Below are 14,370 nucleotides of genomic sequence, written 5' to 3'. Positions count from 1 at the left end.
GTTTCTGGCTTGTAGGTCATGTAGCCCACAATCCCCCTGCTGGCTGTGTGAATGGGATCTCCACTTAGTCTCCCTCCCCTGCTCTTGCCGCAGAAACTGACGCCCTTCTCATTTTCTGGAAGGTCCTGTTGAACGTGACCCCCGCCCTCAATTTTAACCAGCACCAACCTGAGCCCCCCCCCCCTGTTTCCCCGTGGGTACTGTCTGAATGTTGTGTCTCCCTCTCTGGGCAGGTCCACCTCCAGACCCAGCAGGAAGTGAAGATGAGGATGACCGGGATGGCGGCCCATGTCGTTCGGCATGATGGGATCCTGGCACTCTACAACGGCCTGAGTGCCTCCCTCTTCCGCCAGGTAAAGCTGCCCATCTGTGTGTACAAACGCGCATGTTGAGGGTGGGTGATGCCTCTGTGCGACAGTGGGTGCGAGAGAGTCCGTGCCTGGGGTGGGGGATGGGTTTGGGCTGGCAGTGAGCGTGGGTTATGAAGGAAGAGTGGATGGTCATAGCAACTGGCACAGTTTAACCCTGGCACTGTCAGCAATGGAGGGGATGTCGATGAGACGCCAAAGCTGCTTCTGATGGAATGGCCTTCATACGGTCGGTGAAGACAGCTCCATCTAACAGGAGTGCTTTGATACAGCAGCCACTGCCTGGGGCCTGGGGCCTGGCCCAGCCCAGACCCAGGACCGGTCAGATTAAGGAAAGTAAAGTAACCTCTTATAATTCAAAATGAGACCAATTGGCCCATTATGGGGTAGTAAATAAAAAAGAAATAAGAGCAGGAGTGGGCCATTCAGCCCATTACAATGCGATAAGATCATGCTTGATTTGGTTGTGGATTTAACTGTACTGTCCCAGCCAGTGAGCCTTGTTGATCAGAAATCTAACCCTGTCTCGAATTTGTTCGATGACCCAGGCTCCATCACTCTCTGTGGGACAGAATTCCAAAGACCCCTGAACTCTGGGAGGTGGAATTTCTCCACAGCTCTGTCTTATTTTGAAACCGGACTCTCTCGTCATGACATCCCCTCCACAAGGGAACGACTCTGTCTGTAGGACCCTGTCAGAGGCCCCCTCGTTTCCCTCTCTCTGTTATATTCCCTAATTAAAAGGAACTGGTGTGAGAGGAGACAAATGGGCTGACTGCATGGACTTTGTGTGGTTTCACTGCTGGCTAAGGAAATAAGAAATCTCTCTGAATCCAGTTGATCAGAAAAGTCTCTCTATGCAGATCAAGGAGATCTGCAAAAGAAAGGCTGTTTCAATAAGGCAGGATACCTTCAGCCTAATAAAGATGCGAGAAACAAGTCAAAAACAGAAATTGCTAGAGAAACTCAGCAGGTCTGGCAGAGAGAGGAAGTTTCGCATCTGGTGACCCTTCCTCAGAACTGGCTGAGGAAGGGTCACTGGACCCGAAACGTTAACTCTGATTTCTCTCCACAGATGCTGCCAGACCTGCTGAGCTTTTCCAGCAATTTGTGTTTTCGTTTCTGATTTCCAGCATCCGCAGTTCTTTCAGTTTTTATTTTGCAAGAAACAAGTAACTTGGTAGCAAATCAGAAATGGTTGTGACCTGATGGGGAGCATCTCAGGAACAGTGATCATAACAGTTTTACAATTCAGACTGCCTGCCTGTCCAATGCCAGTCTGTGTGTATCTTTCTATTTGTTTCATGTCAGTCTCTCTGTGTCTCTGTGTGTGTGCGCGCTCTCTCTCTGTCTGTGTGTGTATGTCTTGCACGCGCTCTCTCTCTCTCTCTGTGTATGTCTCTCGCGCGCTCGCGCTCTGTCTCTCGCGCTCTCTGTGTGTATGTCTCGTTTTCTCTCTCTCTCTCTCTCTCTCTGTCTCTGTGTGTGTGTGTGTGTGTGTGTGTGTGTGTGTGTGTCTCTCTTTTCTGTCTCTGTGTTACCTTTCTTCCCTCTTTCCTCCCTGTCCCCTCCCTCTCTGACAGGGTGAAGGTGCAGTTTTGGGCTCCACCAGCAGGGCATCATCTCCCTCAGCCTTCGAGATGGAGCCTGTTTCTCCAAGTTTCTGCTCCGTTCCCATCGAGGGGAATGTCGGAGTTTTGAGAAGGGGGGGCCACCTCCTACATTCCTGCCGGATGCTGACTTGGGAGGGGGAGGCCTGGGAGCTCGGTTAAAGCTTGTTGCCTTGCTCTGTTGCCTGCAGCTGACGTATTCCCTGACTCGATTCGCCATTTATGAGACGGTGAGGGACCGGCTGAGTGGAGGGAAGGCACAGCCTCTTCCATTTTACCAGAAAGTTCTACTCGGAGCGTTTGGAGGTCAGTCTGAGGTTGGCGATGATTGAGGGCAGGAGGGTTAGGGTCTGTCACCTAGGGCTGGGGTTGGGCGTAGGGGTGGTGGGAGTAGGGGGCCTGAGGGAACAGGGACCTGATACCAGGACGAGGCGGGGGAGATGGGGTTGTGGGGGGTGCAGTCAGTACTGGAGGGGATGACCCTGGAGTGCTTAGGGGGCAAAGCTGGAGGGGGAGGGTGCCTCCTATTGGGAGGAGAGGTGTAATACTGGGCTGCTAGGGAGAGCCTATGATACTGTGAGGAGGGTGGGGGAGGGGTTTTGGGGTGTGATTTTGAGGGGGGGTTGGGGGTATTGGATAAAAGATATTGTTGCCACTATACCCCACCTCCCCTCCCCCTGGGGTGTGCGTTGTCCCTTTAACCGACTGCTCCTGTTTCCACAGGTTTCACTGGGGGCTTTGTTGGCACACCAGCCGATATGGTCAACGTCAGGTCAGTGACACCCCCCCACCCCCAACCCCGGCTCTCCGTACTCCAGGTCATCACAGTCCCCTCTTCCCCCACCTTCCCCTACTCTCAGCCCTCGCTCTCAGCTCACCCCCTCTCACTCAGTCTTCCCCCTTCCCCCTTCCCCCTTCCCTTCCCTTCTCCCTTCACTTCCAACCCCCTCCATTCTCGCCACCCACCCCTCACTCAGACCGACCCCCAACCCCCAACCCCCAAACAGGGTGCTGTTGGTGAGTATAGGAGGTGGGAACTGGTACAGCTTTTAAACAGATGGGAATAGCCTTGGATTCAGCACCTTGGCCAGTGCCTCACATGGAGTTGCCCAAATGGACCCCTCACACCCGAGTGTAGGGGTGGCAGGAGCCTGGCAAAGTGTGAGCCATGGCCCTAACTGGTTCCCATTTTGATCGGGAACTCAGTCAATCCCTTTCCGACCCGACCCAGTGTGATTGGCTGGTACTGTTATCTCTCCTTGTTCCTTCAGCCACATCCCATACAACTCAAACAGGACCAGACAAGGTCAACACGGGAAGGGTATTCCTGATGACTAGGGGAATCCCAAACTAGGGATCACAGTCTAAAGGCACTGACTGCAGCATTTAGGACTGAGGTGAGGAGAAATCTCTTCACCCAGAGAGTGGAGAACGTGTGGAATTCTCTGCCACAGAGAGGGGTTGAGGACAAAGCATTGAACGTTTTAAAGAAGAGGTTCGATGTGGCACATAGGGCTTCAGAGATCGGGAAGAGAGCAGGACCGTATTGAATGACAGTGCAGACTCGAAGGGCTGAATGGCGTCCTCTTGCTCTCCTGGGTTTCACGTGAGCATCACCAGCATTGAGCGTTTCCAGAGGGTAACTGCGTTGTTATGAGACTGGAGTCACGTGTTGGCCAGATCAGAGGAAGGATGGCAGGTTTTCTTCTCTGAAGCTAACCAGCCGGGTCTTTATTTTATCACCGTTGATGATAGTTGTCATCAGCTGAGGCCAGATTTATTAAACTGAATTTGAATTCCACACCACCTCGGTGGGATTTGAACCTGCGTCCCTGCAGCATTTCCTCGGGTATCTGGGTCATTAGCCCATTGACATTTCCCGTAGACCAGCATCTCCTGTATCTGTCATTGCTGCTGGATTTGGAGTGGGAATTATGGTGTGGTATTGAGTGGGGTGGGGGGGTGGTGCAGTGATGCTGGGGTCATTGGTGCATTCGTTCTGAGTGAGTGGGTTTGCACTGAGCGAACAGGAGGAATGTGCAGTGAGTGGGCTCAGGTTATATCTGTCTGTCAGTGCTTTTTGTACAGGGGGTGGTACGGACCGAGAGCACAGAGGTGTCACTCAGCTCATTAATGTCTTCACTGAACTGTAACCCTCCTATTACCCACTTCCTCAGACCCAATCCAGTCTCAACTCCTTCAAAATCCATGATCCCATTGGTCGATCACCTGGTTGCCTGTAGGGGTTACACTCTCTCATGTTGTGAAGATAAGAGATAGTAAGAACTGCAGATGCTGGAGTCAGCGATAACTCAGCGTGGAGCTGGAGGAACACAACAGGCCAGGCAGCATCAGAGCAGCAGGAAAGCTGACGTTTCAGGTCTGGAGCCTTGGCGAATGGATATACCAGAGCTCTGTTCTGAGGCTGGTGGGCCCAGTTTGTCGTCATTACAGGTTTTACTGCGTTTTCCCTTTGGATTCTCCTCTTCGTGGTCCTTTTTTTTATTTCAATATTTCACCCAATTGCCAGGATTACCTCTCCCTGGAAACTCTCTCACTGCTCCAATTCATTATAAACTTCCTCTTCCCGCAGCCCCCAGATCCGCTCTGCAATAGACCTGACCTCGAGCACAGTGGACCAATCACTCCCCTTCAGCCAACCACATTCCCCTGTCTGTCCCAAACTGTGACACATTGAGGTGGGTGGGTTGGGGTTGGGGGGTAGCTGTGTCCTAGCTGAGTGACCGCTGTCCCTTCACACCCCTCCCAGGCACAAGGAGCCTGCAGAGATTGGGGGCATTTTGGTAAAGTCCGTAACCTCTCTGTTCCTCTCTTTTGGCAGGATGCAGAATGATGTGAAACTCCCGGCAGCGCTCCGGAGAAAGTGAGTGTTTTTCCCAGGAGCGATGGGTTTCTCCGGTTTGTGTACCCCTCGATCTGGGAGGTGGTAACCGGCCCTGGCCTCTGAGCCGGTGGTATTTGGGTTGGGGGTGGTTCTGGCTCAGGGTGTGGGAGTGGCGGTGGAGTTAGGGTTGTTGGGGAGTGGGGGGTTGACTAGCAGCACTGAGGGACTTTGGTGGTTTGTGGTATTGACCTCCAGCAGAGCTCTGTGCCCTCCAGACACTCCAACAGAATCCCCCCCCCCCACCCATTCACAATTCCTCAGATACTGAAGCAGTCCATGTTCAAATGCAACAAGGTCTGGACAATATCTAGGCTTGGGCTGACCAGTGGCATGTAACATTCACGCCACACAAATGCCAGGCTATGACCATCACCAATAAGAGACAATCTAACCACTGCCCCTTGACATTCAATGGTGTTACCATCACTGAATCCCCAACTATCAACATCCTGGAGATTACTGTTGACCCGAAATTCAACTGGACTCACCACATAAACTCATTGGCTGCAAGAGCAGACCAGAAACTGGGAATACTGTGGCGAGTAACTCCCTCCTGACTCCTCAAAGCCTGTCCACCATCTACAAGGCACAAGTCAGGAGCGTGATGGAATACTCCCCACTTGCCTGGATGAGTGCAGCCTCAACAACACTCAAGAAGCTTGACACCATCCAGGACAAAGCAGCCCGCTTGACTGGCACCACATCCACAAGCATCCCCTCCCTCCACCACCGATGCTCAGTAGCAGCAGTGTGTACTATCTACAAGATGCACTGCAGAAATTCACCAAAGATCCTCAGACAGCACCTTCCAAACCCACAACCACTTCCATCTGGAAAGTGTCCTGACAAAGGGTTTTGGTCCAAAACGTTGACATTTCTGCTCCTCGGATGCTGTCTGACCTACTGTGCTTTTCCAGCCTCACACCTATAGATACCACCTCCTCCAAGTTTCCGCACTCCATCTTGACTTGGAAATATATGGCCATTCCTTTGGTGTCACTGGGTCAAAATCCTGGAATTCCCTCCCGAATGGCATTGTGAACCTATCCGCAGGAGGAGGCAGCTCACCACCACCTTCCCAAGGCCACCTATCCACCAGTAATGAATGCTGTTCCCAGCCAGTGAGGCCCATGGCCCACGTGTGGGGGGAATAGAAAAAGCAAAGAAAATCCAGTAAGCTGTGCAATCCCTTCTGCTGTTTCTCTGGAGGGTTTTGCTGCCTCCCTGCTCGTTTTGTGTCTGCTGATGGTACACACATGTTGGGTTCCAGTGCAGACTGGGTTCCAGTTGCTGCTGGACATTGGTATTCAAAGTGAATGGGGCTGGGGGCTAGTGGGCAGCTGGTCTGGCCTCTCATTGCTCTGTTTGTTCAATGTCCGCTCTCTCTCTCTCCCTCTCCAGCTACAAACATGCAGTGGATGGGCTTTACCGAGTCCTACAGGAAGGTAAGCTTCCCCAGACATCTGTAACCCTGCAGACAAGCTGCAGGAACACACCATGGAGAGTTGCCTGTGACCTCTCCGACCGTCAGTTTGTTTTCTGAAACGTGTTGTTTCCTTTCATTTCTCTCTGGTCCGAGCCCAACCGGAGGGAGAGTCGTTGTGAGTGGGACGTTGGAGAAACTGAAATCCTGAGCTTGGACCTCTGTGACCTCCTCTCGGTGCGACTGAAGGGTGTAATTTAGACTCCAGTCCACTGGGGGTGCCCACTAGCCATTCGCTGGGGGAGGATTGACTCGAGAGTAGAGCTTTTGGGCTTTGTCCTTGGATATGACTTTTCAAACATGTCGTTTTTTTTTATTATTGTCATATATACCGAGTTACAGTGAAAAGTATTGTTTTGTGTGCTAACCAGACTATTCAAACTTTACATACGTACATCAGGGTAATAGAACCGAAGGCAGAATATAGTGTTACAGCTACAGTGAAGGTGCAGAGAAAGATCAACTCTCCTGTATGAGCAGTCTGTTCATAAGTCTGATATCAGCGGGGAAGAAGCTGTTTTTTTTTTTTGAATCTGTCGGCACGTGTTTTCAAACTTTTGCATCTTTTGACTGACGGAAGAGAGTGGGGGAGGGGTCTTTGATGTTGGCTGCTTTGCCGCGGCAGCGGGAAGTGTAGACGGAGTCAGTGGAGAGAAGGCTGGTTTGTCTGATGCACTGGGCTGTGTTCACAACTTTCTAATTTCCTGCGGTCTTGGCCAGAATAGTTGCTGTTCCAAGCTGTGATGCAATCGGATAGGATGCTTTCTGTGGTGAATCTGTAGAAATCGGTAAGAAACTCTGTGGACATGCTGAATTTCCTTAGTGACCTGAGAAAGTAGAGGCATTGGTGTGCTTTCTTGACTGTAGCGTTGATGTGGGTGGCCAGGACAGATTGTTGGTGATATTTACTCCTAGAAACCTGAAGCTCCTAACAACTTCCACCTCAGCACTATCTTTTCGCCCCATTTTGATGGCTAGTGTTCAACATTCTCATCCTTGTTTTCAATTCTGTCTGTGTCATGCTGTCTCTCTCTGTCTGACTGTCACCCTCCATGATGCCTGTACCCATCTAATTCCTCACCCTGTTTTACAATAGAACATAGAACAGTACACCACAGGAAAGGGCCCACGATGTTGTGCCGAACATGACACCAAATTAAACGAATCCCTTCTGCCAGTCCTTGGTCCATGACCCTCCATTCCTCGCTTACTCATGTGCTCATCTAATAGTCTGTTAAATGCCCCTCATATCTGCCTCCACCACCACCCCTGGCAGTGTGTTCCAGACTCCTACCACTCTCTGTGTAAATAAAACTTACCCCACACGTGTCCTTTAAACTTAGAGTTTACACTCCTTTAAACTTTCCACTTCTCGCATTAAGCTCATGCCCCCTAGTGTTAGACATTAGGGAAAAAGATTCTGACTGTCTGCCTTACCTATGGATCTCCTAATTTTTTTTTTTGTAGACATGTATCAAATCTCCGCTCAGCCTCCGCCGCTCCAGTGAAAACAACCTGAGTTTTTCCAGCCTCTCCTTATGGCTCATACATCTTCAAATTCAATCCCTCCTTCATCTGGCAGCCATGCCTTCAGCTGCTAGGGCCCTGACCCCTATCCCTCTGATTCTCTCTGACTTTGAGGAGGTCTAACCTGCCTCTTGGGGAAAGCTTGAGGTCACTCTTCTTCTAGCACCTTGGGTGGGCTCTGGCCACTGAGCAGGTTCTGAGCGATTAATAGGAATCGCTGGGTTAAAATTGAGACCAAGTTGCCCAGATGGGGCTTCAGTTTACTGGGGTATAAAAGAGGCAAGGGCAGAGGGTGAGTTTATTCTCTGAGGGTCATTGGTCTGTGGGATTCTCTTCGACAGAGGGCAGCAGAGTAGGAGGCTGGGGGTGGGGGTCATTGAGTCTTTTTTAAGGTTGAGTTGGATTCTAGACTGTCAGGGGTAGGGGGGTATTGAAGGTTAATTGGGGTGTTGTGGGTGAGTTGGGGAAGTGGAGTTCGTCAGATTAGTCACCACCTTTACCAAATGCTAGAGCAGACTTGAAGGGCCGAATGGCCTGGGGGGGGAGAGGTGAAGAGTCCTGACCAACTCCCCGTTGGGGTCAGGTCAGAGCAGTCCGACTGTCACCGAGGTGTTGCTACGCAGTTCGGGCCTACACAGGACGGTGAAGCCTTCGAGCGGTTAGGAACTGAATGGGTCAAACTGCAGAGAGGCTCTGAAGAGCTTTTTGTGAAGAAGTTTCTAACCAGCTGTGTCTCTCTCTCTCTCTCTCCTCTTCCCCACCCCCCCTTGCAGAAGGCATTCGGAAGCTGTTCTCTGGAGCAACCATGGCATCGTCTCGTGGAGCCTTGGTTACAATCGGGCAGGTAGGCCTCACTATATTTCATTCCCACTCTTCACAGGGAGGTGCTATGGTGCTGTGGGGCACCGTGAAAACCGAAATCTTCTTAAAACAAGCTAATAAATTAATTCTTCCCAAATCCAAGGTTACGATGACTGTGGTAAGAAACTCACCTCCTGATTCCCCAAAGCCTGTCCACCATCTACAAGGCACAAGTCAGGAGTGTGATGGAATACTCCCCACTTGCCTGGATGAGTGCAGCTCCAACGACACTCAAGAAGCTCCACACCATCCAGGTCAAAGCAGCCCGCTTGATTGGCACCACATCCACAAGCGTCCACTCCCTCCACCACCAACACTTAGTAACAGCAGTGTGTACCATCGACAAGATGCACTGCAGAAATTCACCAAAGATCCTCAGACAGCACCTTCTAAACCCACAACCACTTCCATCTAGAAGGACAAGGGCAGCAGATACATGGGAACACCACCCCCTGCATGTTCCCTCCAAGTCACTCACCATCCTGACTTGGAAATATATCGCCATTCCTTCACTGTCGCTGGGTCGATATCCTGGAATTCCCTCCCTAAGGGCATTGTGGGTCAGCCCACAGCAGGAGGACTGCAGCGGTTCAAGAAGGCAGCTCACCACCACCTTCTCAAAGTGGGTAACTATAGGGACGGCAAGAAATGCTAACGTCCCACTAGTGAATGTGAGAAATCCATGTAAAAATGTAAAGTTGGGGATTGTGAGGTGGAGAGTGAGCGGGGAGTCGGCGCGCTCTCGGGCCTCTCCTGCTGCCCTCACCGCTGCTCTGCACCCCGTTGTTGTTGGTGTGTCTTAGTGATTCCTTCCCCCTACAGGGTAATGTGGTGATGGTACAGCTGGAATAGCCCAGAGTTTGACTATTCAAATCCCGTGGCAGAAATTCAGGGATATGAACTCAATGCTGGTACTCTCTCTCTCACTTTTTTTTGTACAGCAAGTGTCTGGTTCACAGGAGCCCCTGATTTCTGGTGTTTATTGTTACCAGCTCAGGCCCACGGTGTTGGGATTAATCCTTTACCTCCTCTCCCAGAGTGGCCAAGGAAAACCACTCAGCTGGGACAGACCTCTGCCAAAGAAATCTATCGGCACTCTCGGGGGCCACTGCAGCTGCTCCAGGAAATACCCAACACCCCTCTTCCCCGCCCCTCGAGGGGCATTTACTGCCTCCCCTCAATAAAGGGCTCGTAATCCCCTAACACTCAGTCACAGAGCCGGTGTTGGAATAACGCTCTGCTCGCTTCACATAAAATGTTCTGTCGACTAGAGGCCCGAAAGGATAAACGAATAAGGTTGTAGACTTGCTCTCTGAGCCGGTGTGTTTGATTACAGACATTTCGTCGCCCTGCTAGCTGTAACATCGCCAGTGCGTCACCAGTGAAGCGTTGGTGTTCTGTCTCTACAAACCATGCTCAAAAACTTCTGAGAGAAATGAATAACCCAATGAGCTGGCTTGTTGTGTTGGTGGTTTATTGTAATTGTGTCTGTGTGCCCACACTGTCAGGAGTGGAGAGGTGCTGAGCTCTCTCCCTGTCTCTCTCACATGTGACTAAATGTGTATGTGGGTATGTGTCTCTCTCCCCATTAGCTCGCCTGTTATGATCAAGCAAAACAACTGGTCCTCAACACTGGCTTCCTGTCAGACAACATTGTCGCCCACTTCATCTCCAGTTTTATCGCTGTAAGTGGGAAGGCTCTCTCTTTTTCCCATTAAGTCCTATTTTCTTGGGTTATGTCCGCATCTGTGTGTGCGTGCGCGCGCGGGGGGGTCTGCCTGTGGGGTGTGTGTGTGTTTGCGTGCGTGTGGGGTGTGGGGTCTGCCTGTGGGGTGTGTGTGATTGCACGTGCGGGGGGTCTGCCTGTGGGATGTGTGTGTTTGCGTTCAGTGGGGTCTGCCTGTGGTGCGTGCGTGTGGGGGGGTGTGCATGTGGTATTGCTTTGGGGGGCGGGGGTGGGGGGGGGGGGGGGGGGGAAGTCTGCCTGTGGTGTGTGTACATCAGAGAAATTTGCGTGTGTTGTCACCTGGCTAAAAGCCCTATTGGCTTGTGTTCCCATCCTCCCTCCTGAACCACTCGTTGCCCTTTTTGCTCTGTTGTGCTTCTGTGTTCTCTCCTTTGCCTCCTTGCCTTGGTCCCTGCAGTGAACACACTCTCTTGTTTCTCGTCCTGCTCTGGTACTTTTGCACTGCCTCTTTCTCCTGCACCGTCTCACACATTCCTCCTCGCCGTCGTTAGGTTGAAATGATCATGTCTAACCAATTCTGCCCCTCTCTCCCCTTGTTCTTGAGTACAGGGTGGCTGTGCCACATTTCTATGCCAACCACTGGACGTTCTAAAGACCAGACTAATGAACTCGAAAGGGGAATATCGGGTAAGTGAATACTGGTGAAGCTGTTGTGGTGCATAATTTTGTCTCTGCTCTGAACAAACCTCATGTCTCTGTCGAAAGGCCAACGTGCAGCACCAAACATGGGAGAGATTACCTTAGATTCACATTAACTTGCAACTCTATTACTTCAATCATTTGGGACATGTTGGCATAACTTCTTTTCCTAGGTCCTTTTTAGGTCTTCTGTTTCTGTTAAAAGGTGACTCAGCGGTTAGCACTGCTGCTTCACAGCGCCAGGGACCCGGGTTCGATTCCAGCCTCGGGCGACTGTCTGTGTGGAGTTTGCATGTTCTCCCCATGTCTGCGTGGGTTTCCTCTGGCTGCTCCGGTTTCCTCCCACAGTCCAAAGATGTGCAGGCTAGGTGGGTTAGCCATGGGAAATGCAGGGTTGGGGTTAGCTGGATCGGATGGTGTTCAGAGGGCCAGTGCACACTTGATGGGCCAAATGGACTCTATCTGCATGGCAGGGATTCTGTGATTCTTGATTTTGTTTTCCTCAAATCCTCCTCTAACTCACTTGCCCCCTGATCATTGACCCCCACACTAAGGGGAAATGTTTTTGCCTATCCACTCTATCTATGCCCAACGATACCTTGTCCATCTCAATCAGGTGCACCCCCACCCCTGGCCTTCTCCACTCTGAGAAAACCAGCCTGAGGCTAGTCTGTACTCTCCCCCCATCACTGACTCACTACAGCCCCAGGCAACATTCTGGTGAATCTCCTCTGCACCATCTCCAGTGCAGTCACAAAGGTCAAGGGTCAAGCTGGTAAGTGGCCAAGTGTGGGGAGGAAATGATGTCACTTGGAAGAGGAGTTCTTTGCACAGTGAACCCAGGCCAGGAGGGTACACTGTCCCAGTAGAGAGAGGGCAAGCTGATGGGTGTCGGGCTTCACCCAGGAGGAGGGGTGGGGGTGGGGGTGGGCGTGCAGCTTGTCCATTTTTTTTTGCCTGTTTCTGGAAAAATCTGACCCTTTAGTTCTCAGCTTTTGAAAGCCATGACAGAAGGTGAGCTGCAGCAGTACAAGAAGGCAGTTCACTCACCAGCTTCAAGGGGCAACTAGGGACGGGTAATAAATGCCAGGATTGGTTAGTTGCGTGCCCTTGGTCATGGTACTGTTTGTTCTCTGCAGGGTCTCTGGCACTGTATCATTGAGACAGCTCGATTGGGCCCACTCGGCTTTTACAAGGTGAGCTGCTGATGGTCTTTGGTCATGTTTAAGATGATATCGTCTCGCGCTCTGCCTCGCGCAGTACCTGAATCCACATGACGTTGATGTTAGTTAGTCTGTTTACTCTAATGGGCCTGTTTCCCTTTCCCAGGGTTTAGTTCCAGCTGGAATCCGGTTGGTCCCTCATACAGTCCTGACTTTCGTCTTCCTGGAACAGTTGAGGAATCGCTTTGGATTTCTGGTACAGACGTGACCAACTGATCACCATACCAATCCCTCATCGACCAACTTGGCTCTTGACTGACCAACCTTTCACTGGAATCTATTAAATCTCATCAATCTTCCCACTCCCCAGGTCCCACGCCCACTACCTGGAAACACGGGGCCTAGTGAGTGTATTATTGAACACGTTGTCGTTACTAACCATCATGTGTCAGGATTCACTGTCCTGTCGAGGGTGGGCACAGACCCCCCTGAAAACTGGCAAGAAACCTTGAATCGTTAATCTCCCACTGTAGAAAGTCTGTGAGTGCCTTAAGTATAAAGAGGTCCACTCTTCTGAGTGAACCCCTCCCATTCCTTGTTAGAAAATCTCACTTCTTGGTGATTATTAGTTTTTATTGGCTGTGTTCACGTTGGTTATCTGGGTGATGCCACAGAGGGGTGTCATTGATGGAGGTTCTGGAATGATCTGCACCCATTGCCACGCCAACCCCATTGAGCTGGATAGCAGTGGGCATATCAATAGCCCTCCTGGCAGGGGGTGTGGTGGGGTGCTCACTCGCTCATGCTGCCTCCCACAGTCAACCTACCATGGCGTGTCAGAGGTTTGCTCTGCCTGTGTCAGATCTGGGAGCTCCAGGACTGAATCAGAGTTAACATTTCAAGTACGGTTCTACACCGTGCCCGTTCTGACAAACTCTCCCATGGGACCTGAAACGTTAGCTGTTTCTCTCTCCGTCAATGCTGGCAGACCCGGCGAGTTTCTCCAGCAATTTGTGGTTGACATTTAATTGCCCCAACCCTCCGCAATAAACCGTTCAGCACGACACAGTGACCAAGGGCAATTGGGGATAGGTACAGCTGCTCATGTTACCCACATCCTGCGACAAAATTAAAAAGCAACCCATCAAAAGCCTTCCTCGTTTTGAACATTCAAATTAAATCTCATGACCCCCCCCCTCCCCATTTTTTTTGTCCAATCTCACTATAGAACTGAATGCTGCTCTTCCAGATAACCTAATAACGTGTTGAGTGATTAGAAATTGAAGAGTCAAACGAGGTTGTGTGTTCCAGTTGGGGGAGTGAGATTTGAACCCAAAACCTTCAGACCCTGAGGCAAAGACAAGTGTTAAAATACCGTAAGCTGCTGGACTATTGCAGCAATTTGAACAGAACTCGAGGGACTAGGAGGTCCCTCCAATCAGGCTGCTTGTGAAGGAGAGTGATTTTAATCGTAGCTTTTTGGAAATTAATGTAAGGCCATCGCCTTTTATCGATATGTATTAGCACATAACCGAGTGGATCAAAGTTGAATCACAGAGTTGGAGATGTTGCATTCCTAATTTATAACTAGATTGAAGGAAAGGCCGGGGCACAATATCAGTGTAAGTTACAATGACATTTAACTATAAAATCACAGCTCAAATCGAAATATGCCTCAAGTTGTGTCTCTGAAAAGTGGCAGCTATGTCTAACAGATCCCTGTCTTTCTGTGTGTGTGTGTGCGTGCAGGTGTGTGGTTACAGATCCGTGTGTGTGCGTGAATGTGTAATTACAAAAGAGAAGTACAGCACAGGCCCTTCGGCCCTCCAAGCCTGTGCCAATCATCATGCCCTAACCAAACTAAAAAACAAGCCTTCTGCCCTTATTTGGTCAGTATCGCTCTGTTCCCTCCCTATTCATGTAACCATCCAGATGCCTCTTAAATGTCACTAATGTGCCTGCTTCCATCACCTCCTCAGGCAGTGCATAACAGGTTCCTACCACTCTCTGCGTGAAAAACCTTCCTCGCACATCTCCCCTAAATTTTCCCTCTCTCACCTTGAATGT

The 14,370-nt window shown here is 50.7% G+C and overlaps 1 protein-coding gene across 1 annotated transcript; it reads left to right on the top strand.

The window, feature by feature from the left end:
- The first annotated feature begins 237 nt into the window (after positions 1–237).
- Positions 238–13,972, top strand: slc25a10b (solute carrier family 25 member 10b). The gene is made up of 10 exons (XM_048610953.1): positions 238–353; positions 2,170–2,284; positions 2,702–2,750; positions 4,821–4,862; positions 6,285–6,328; positions 8,667–8,737; positions 10,347–10,439; positions 11,051–11,128; positions 12,280–12,336; positions 12,470–13,972. Exons 1-10 carry the CDS (start codon positions 264–266, stop codon positions 12,569–12,571), a joined length of 741 nt encoding a protein of 246 aa, XP_048466910.1. The 5' UTR covers positions 238–263; the 3' UTR covers positions 12,572–13,972.
- The last annotated feature ends 398 nt before the right edge of the window (positions 13,973–14,370 follow it).

This window comes from Rhincodon typus, chromosome 23 (assembly GCF_021869965.1).
Source record: "Rhincodon typus isolate 14 chromosome 23, sRhiTyp1.1, whole genome shotgun sequence".
Taxonomy (NCBI): Eukaryota; Metazoa; Chordata; class Chondrichthyes; order Orectolobiformes; family Rhincodontidae; genus Rhincodon; species Rhincodon typus.
Note: the sequence above shows the minus strand (reverse complement) of the source record. Positions and strands in the feature narration are given on the sequence as shown.